The 7751-nt window shown below is 47.6% G+C and overlaps 1 protein-coding gene across 1 annotated transcript in view; it reads left to right on the top strand.

Moving 5' to 3' along the window:
- DCTN1 (dynactin subunit 1) overlaps positions 1-7751 on the top strand; it is a 133549-nt gene that overhangs the window by 87834 nt on the left and 37964 nt on the right. Inside the window, exons 11-16 of the mRNA XM_018568514.1 lie at positions 965-1043; positions 1129-1288; positions 1416-1520; positions 3287-3478; positions 3592-3708; positions 3827-3979. Of these exons, the coding sequence (XP_018424016.1) occupies positions 965-1043; positions 1129-1288; positions 1416-1520; positions 3287-3478; positions 3592-3708; positions 3827-3979 (806 nt within the window). The remainder of the gene's footprint in view (positions 1-964; positions 1044-1128; positions 1289-1415; positions 1521-3286; positions 3479-3591; positions 3709-3826; positions 3980-7751) is intronic.

Here is a 7751-nt window from a genome sequence, read left to right as displayed (position 1 = left end):
CAATCGGCAAGCCGGGTCGCCGTGCAATGACGTGTTGCCCGGCTTCCTGATTGTATAAGAAGCTGGCCAATCAGGAAGCCGGGCAACGCGTTATTACACGGTGCCCGGCTTGCTGATTGGCCAGGAAGCCGGCTTTCTGGCCAATCAGAAAGCCGGGGGTCGTGTAATGACTCACTGTAATGAAAGCTAGGCGTCGAGTCATTACAGGCTTCCCAGCTTCCTGTTTGGCCGGGAAGGCGGCTCCCTAAGCATGGAACTGGCTTCCCGGCCAACCAGGAAGCCGGGCAGCCTGTAATGACTCGCTGCCCGGCTTCCTGATACTGGAAGCTCAAGTATCGGGCTAGGCATCAGAGCATTTGGGCGAGTGCGGGTACTCGCCCAAATACTCGGCATCGGCACAGATACTAGTATCTGTGCTTCCCTTGTTCTAATCATTCGTCATTTGGTTCAGAGAAGCTGCCCACAGGACACCACGCTATGGATCTGTATAGAGTGATGTAGACATTAATGAGACCCTGGGACAGTTTTTAGATCTGAACTCAAAAGAATACGGTTAATACTTACCCCACTTCTTCAGGAGCCATGCTGGCTTAAACATCTTTGGCATCTGGACCCGCTGCACACTGTGATTCTTTCCTGTGGCCCTAATGTCACTACTGTGTCCAATAATCACATAGAGGCTGGAGAAAGGGGCCCCAGAGCACTTATGGGTACCAGGCTTCCGATACTCCTGGAAGTGTCGGATGCAGAAGATATTTCAGCCAGCATATCTCCTGAAGACAGCAGCTATTAGTGGCGAGATGTCTAAGAATGAATCCTTTTCTTAGCAGGCATGGCTTTGGGTTCAAGTTAAAAAGTAGTGACAGGGTCACTTTAAGTAGGAATGTGTCTGGATAAAAGAGTAATGTAGACACGGATTGCCTTCTGCTCTCACACTGTGTGCCACCATTTCCCCGGCATGTAGGGTCAGATGGAGCCGCCTCCAGTTATCAGGTGAAGCAGTTGGAGGAACAGAACTCCAGGCTGAAGGAGGCTCTAGTCAGGTAAGAGGACCTCTGTTGTCCCTGTGTTGTATGCAGTCTGATATGGCGCTCTGTACAGCAGTGGTGACACTGTCTATTATGGCAGGATGCGAGACCTGTCGGCCTCAGAGAAGCAGGAGCACATCAAAGTGCAGAAGCACATGGAGAAGAAAAACACAGAGCTGGATACACTGCGGCAACAGAAAGAGAAGATGCAGGAAGAGATCTCCCACATGGAGAAGACCATTGACGAGCTGAAAGAACAGGTGACCCTCCGTTCTCACATACAGCATTGTAGTCACTTTCAGCATTTAGTTTTATACGGTTAGCTTTACCAACTACAAATATGATAATGTCACCGGTATGACTGGTATTTCTGTGCCCTATACTCAGGTGGACGCAGCTCTGGGTGCCGAAGAAATGGTGGAGACTTTGACTGAAAGGAACCTGGATCTGGAAGAGAAAGTCCGTGAACTGCGAGAGACTGCCACTGACCTGGTGTGTGCCCCTTTTGTACTTACTATCTGATCACTGGACGCAGACCCATGCTAGTTGTCCCCTGCTCACCTGTGTGACATCTCCTCATTGGATATGGCATCCCAACACATCTTTTCACTGTCTGTGGATTGGCCCACCACTTGCCCGCTAGATCTAGATCCAATCATAATGGAGTATAAATCTTGCCCTCTCCATTCATCAGAAAGCATAGTGACATAATGTGACCAAGTATTATTATTATGATACAGGATTTATATAGCGCCAACAGTCTGCGCAGCGCTTTACAATATAAGGAAGACATACTTACAATACAATTAAAGACAAGATGGTAAGGAGGGCCCTGCCCCTGAGGGCTTACAATCTAAAAGGGAGGGGCCAGTGATACATGAGGAGGTAGCTGTGTGGGAATGAATTGTTTGAGAACGTGATGGTGGAGTGGTTAGGTTGAGGTGGGATAGTCTTCCCTGAAGATATGAAGTATGAGCTTATTCCATTTGCTGGATTCATTCTCTGCATGTCAGTAAGCCTGAGAGCCCAACTTTTATTCTGGTGACCCTGTAGATCTGTATCTGGGTGAGAGAGTAAGCCCTGGTCCTTTCAAAGCTCCCTTTAGAACTGCATGGTGTGTTAGTGTGATCTAGAAAGGACTGAATGAGCCGTTTCCAGTTCAGCAGATTTGTAGTGCCCCTTATTGACTCTCAGCCAGAGAGCCAGGTTCAGGAGACTTATCCCATCACTGCCTCTGAGTTTCCATTCAGAGTCCCTAGTATATCTGTTCATAATAGATTCAAAAGCTTAGATACCTTTTTGAACCTTGGTTCTCAACTGGCGGGTCGCGACCCGGTGTTCAGTGGGTCACGGCGTGCCTTCCGTTTTTCTAGGTGAGAGTCTCCTCAGCCTCCCCCTAGCGCAGCGCTGTCAGTTCTCACACCAAGCAGCCATTCAAAATATGCTGCCCGGTGCCGAGTGTAAGCGTGAGGTGGGGTGGGCTGGGGGTATGGACGCGAGGGAGCTCCAACCATACATGCATTGCTTACAGTTCCTTTGCATGTCCTGTAGAGGTGCCTGGACCGCAGTGATGTAACATTCTGACTACTGGCACCTCTACGGGGCGTGTAAGAGAGCTGTACAAGATCATGCACATACGGATGGAGCTCCACACTGGACCCCAGGCTAAGGATCCAATCCAGTTCTTGTCATTTATTTGAAAAGAAATGAAAAAATTGTTGGCGTGCGTGTGTGTGAATGTCTGGGTGTGTGAGATTGTGTCTGTGGCTGTGTGTGTCTGTCAGTGTTATGGGGCCCGTTCACACTAGTACAATGCAATAATCGCACAGTCCCGTGCGATTTAACGCACTGTACCACGCAATCGCACCTACCGCGCGTTCTGGTGTGAGAGGTGCATTGCTTTTTATTTGAATGGCACCCCAAGCACATCTCCCACCCACAGTTCTATTGCCCTCATCGGAATGTGTGGTACCACAATGCCATGTGTTCCAGGGCATTGCAACTTGGGTCACGACTTGACCATGACCAAGGACAAATGTGGGTCCTGAGGTTACACAGGTACCCTGAGAACCACTGCTTTAGAACCCTCTCCAGTGAGGAGCCCACGTTCCCAGACCCCTCTTATTTCACATTGATCTGGCACCACCAGCTCTGTAGATGAGGAAAGTCTTGACGCTTCCAGCTATTGATCCTTGCTCTTCTGTCTGCCATAACACTCCATGTTAGTGCATTATATTCCTCACCACCTTCTCTTTCAGGAAGCCATCAATGAGATGAACGACGAGCTCCAGGAAAATGCCCGTGAGACAGAGCTGGAACTGCGCGAGCAGCTGGACATGTCGACTGGCCGTGTGCGAGAGGCAGAGAAACGCGTAGAGGCCGCTCAGGAAACTGTGGCCGATTACCAGCAGACCATCAAGAAGTACCGAGATCTGACTTCTCATTTGCAGGTGATCAGATGGCTTCCAATAATCAGTATACATGGATTAGATTGTACACAGATATGTGCATCGATTTCCATTCAGTTGTACAGGAGCACTGATGGGGTCACTGTCTGTTGTAGGAGGTGAACAGAGAGCTCAGGAATCAGCAAGAGGCCACAGTGGAGAAGGAGCAGCAGCCATCTCCAGAGATGTTTGACTTCAAGATCAAGTTTGCGGAGACAAAGGCCCATGCAAAGGTATGAATGGCTGTAAGAGAAGGATCTCCCTTTTATATTTGTAGACTGGAGATTCTGGTTCTGGGTTGGCGGGTTTGTCAGTGCACGGCACAACATGTGAGAATGTACTGTTCTTCAGGCCATTGAGATGGAACTGCGCAAGATGGAGGTGAACCAGGCCAATCGCCACGTGTCCCTGCTGACATCCTTCATGCCAGACAGCTTCCTGCGACACGGAGGAGATCATGACTGCATCCTGGTGTTACTGCTTATCCCCAGGCTCATCTGCAAGGTAAGATTACCCTCATCCTATGTCCATACCTGTTAGTAGTGTGTAGAGACGGCGCCCATTGCTTATCCGCCCGCTGTCCTGTCTTATCCCTATGTTGCCTGTATTGGTATCACTGTGCCTGCTGCTCATCTGGCCCACTCTCCTGTGTCATCCATACACTACCTATACCTGTATTACAGTGCTCACTGCTTATCCTCCCCCCTGTCCTGTGTCATCCATTCATTGGCTATATAGGTATCATTCTGTTCACTGCTGATGCACCCCGTGTCCTGTGTTATCCTTACATTGTCTGTGCTTGTATTATTGTGTCTACTGCTTATCCACCCCCTGTCCTGTGTTATCCATACATTGCCTGTATATGTATCACTGTACCTGCTGCTTTTCCACCCCCTGTCCTGTGTTATCCATACATTGCCTGTATATGTATCACTGTACTTGCTGCTTTTCCACCCCCTGTCCTGTGTTATCCATACATTGCCTGTATATGTATCACTGTACTTGCTGCTTTTCCACCCCTTGTCCTGTGTTATCCATACATTGCCTGTATATGTATCACTGTACTTGCTGCTTTTCTACCCCCTGTCCTGTGTTATCCATACATTGCCTGTATATGTATCACTGTACTTGCTGCTTTTCCACCCCTTGTCCTGTGTTATCCATACATTGCCTGTATCTGTATCACTGTACTTGCTGCTTTTCCACCCCCCTGTCCTGTGTTATCCATACATTGCCTGTATATGTATCACTGTACTTGCTGCTTTTCTACCCCCTGTCCTGTGTTATCCATACATTGCCTGTATATGTATCACTGTACTTGCTGCTTTTCCACCCCTTGTCCTGTGTTATCCATACATTGCCTGTATATGTATCACTGTACTTGCTGCTTTTCTACCCCCTGTCCTGTGTTATCCATACATTGCCTGTATATGTATCACTGTACTTGCTGCTTTTCCACCCCCTGTCCTGTGTTATCCATACATTGCCTGTATATGTATCACTGTACTTGCTGCTTTTCCACCCCCTGTCCTGTGTTATCCATACATTGCCTGTATATGTATCACTGTACTTGCTGCTTTTCCACCCCCTGTCCTGTGTTATCCATACATTGCCTGTATATGTATCACTGTACTTGCTGCTTTTCCACCCCCTGTCCTGTGTTATCCTTACACTGACTATACCTGTATTACAGTGCCCACTGCTTATTCACCCCCTGTCCTGTTATCCCTATAGGTATCACTGTACCCGATGCCCATCTTGTCTCCCTGTCCTGTGTTATCCATACATTATCCATATAGGTATCGCTGTACCTGCTGCTTACCCATCGTCCTGTCCTGTGTTATCCATACATTGTCTGTACTGTTATCAATCTTCCTTCTGCTTATCTTCCCCTTGTCCTGTTATCCATACATTGTCTGTATATTCATCATTGTGCCTGCTGCTAATTCGCCCTCTGTCTTTTGTCTGTACTGGTACCGCTGTACCTACTTCTTATCCTCCCGCAGTCCTGTGTCATCCATGCACTTGCTGTACTGGTCTTGCTGTACTGGTCTTGCTGTACTGGTCTTGCTGTACTGGTCTTGCTGTACTGGTCTTGCTGTACTGGTCTTGCTGTACTGGTCTTGCTGTACTGGTCTTGCTGTACTGGTCCTGCTGTACTGGTCTTGCTGTACTGGTCTTGCTGTACTGGTCTTGCTGTACTGGTCTTGCTGTACTGGTCTTGCTGTACTGGTCTTGCTGTACTGGTCTTGCTGTACTGGTCTTGCTGTACTGGTCTTGCTGTACTGGTCTTGCTGTACTGGTCCTGCTGTACTGGTCCTGCTGTACTGGTCTTGCTGTGCTCGCTGCTAGTCTGCAATGACCAAGAGGAGGAATGCTAATAAGGTTTTCTGTGGGAGAAGCTCCAAGAGAGGAATCCTGTGGGAGTTTCTGTCCTAGAAACCTTTTTTACTTACTATCAACTTAAAGTGACACTAAACTCTGGAGTTAAAAATGCATTTATGTACCTTACACTGTGTGTGTTGTAAAGTAGTCACCGCTCCAAACTCCCTCCTGTGATGGACTACAATCTCAATACAATTTAGTAAACTAAACATGAGATTGTAGTCCATCCCGGGAGCAAGAATGGAGTGACTACTTTACAACACACACAGGGACCCCCCCCAGAACCAATTGAGAGATGATTTGAGGACCTACAGCTGAGTGATACACAAATAAGATACATTGTTGTTATTAGTTCAGGTACTTGAATGTTTTTCTGAGATTTCATTCCTGAGTTTAGGGTCACTTTAAAATAGAAGTCCAATGTAACCCCTTCACTCTCAGGTGGGTAACTCCTTCACTTCTGGGATCTCAGGATATAACATTTATACACCATCAATTCACCAGCTTTAGCAGTTTCAAATGTACTGGTTCCTTGAAGGGAGTCGATCAAAAGGTATCTTGTGGAAGAGAGAAGGCATGAATGGTTACCCAAAACTTTAGAGTTCAGGCACAGGAGGTTAGGAATCGATCACCATGGACACATGATTAGTGATCTCTTCCTAACCTCATGTCATCGTATCAGATAAGATTATATGCGTAGTGCTAGCGTTCAGCTGCTTTCAAATGCAGCCGCTGTCACCCAATCATTAACTTGAGCAGGTAACTGCTGCCACTTATAAACGACAGATTTGGGATGACTGCTGCAGGAATTCCAATTCGCACCTTAAAGGAGAACTATGAGGGGGGGGGGGGGGGGTTTTTCCAGCTGTCACTCACGTAGCTGGGCGGATCCAGACATAATTTTCGGGATCCGCTTCAGCTGCGGCGTCTCCGTATATAGGTAGCTGTAGCTCGCGGTATACTGAGCTTAGGGTGACGGGAGGACGCTAGTTTGTGTTCTCCCGTTACCCTAAGGAGAACTATGGGGAAAAGCCCTGACCCCATAGTTGTCCTTTTAAGTCTAGGTGTAAATGAGGGATAAAGCTAGATTAATCTTCAGTCCTGCTTAGCCTCTATTGCCCCCTGGTGGTCAACTGAAGGTACTTCATTGTTATCAGAGAGTCTGCACATACCGTGTTTCCCCGAAAGTAAGACCTAGCACTATCTTCAGGGATTTCTGTAATATAAGACCTAGTTCGGTGGTAGATCTCATATTAAAGACATCCCTGAAGATAGTGCTAGCCGCAGCTCCCTCCCTCCCGCACGCACGCACGCCCGCACACCTGGCTCCCTGGCTCCGCACACCTGGCAGAGCGGACAGCTGCAGCCAGGTAAGACATCCCCCGAAAATAAGACCTAGTGTCTTTTTTCGTAGAAAAAAAAATATAAGACACTGTCTTATTTTCGGGGAAACACGGTAGAAGTTCTGGATGGTTCTGGATCCAGTAAAAATCATCTTTATTTATGCAAGGCATAGGACCAGACATAGGAGTCCTACTAATGCATTTTGGCCCCAAAAAAAGGCCTTACTCATAGACATATCAGTCCCTTTGACACGTTTCAGCCAAAAAAGGCCTTAATCATTGCTACAGCTGATTTATGATTAAGGCCTCTTTTGGCTGAAACGCATTAGTTAGACTGTTTGGCCTTATGCCTTGAATAAATACAGAAGTTTTTTTACTGCATCTGGATCTGTGTGCAAACAGTTTTTTTTACTGTTTATGACGAAGGGCTGCTGGAAGTCTTGGTAGTACATTGGTGTTCTGTGGAACTGCATTGAAGGAAGGAGGTAGAGCCAGTGGTGTATTTAGGTTTGGGGCTGCCCTAGGCATGACAAAACTCGGGCGCCCCC

This window comes from Nanorana parkeri, unplaced genomic scaffold (genome assembly GCF_000935625.1).
Source record: "Nanorana parkeri isolate BGI_ZX_2015 unplaced genomic scaffold, ASM93562v1 scaffold1200, whole genome shotgun sequence".
Classification (NCBI taxonomy): domain Eukaryota; kingdom Metazoa; phylum Chordata; class Amphibia; order Anura; family Dicroglossidae; genus Nanorana; species Nanorana parkeri.
Note: the sequence above shows the minus strand (reverse complement) of the source record. Positions and strands in the feature narration are given on the sequence as shown.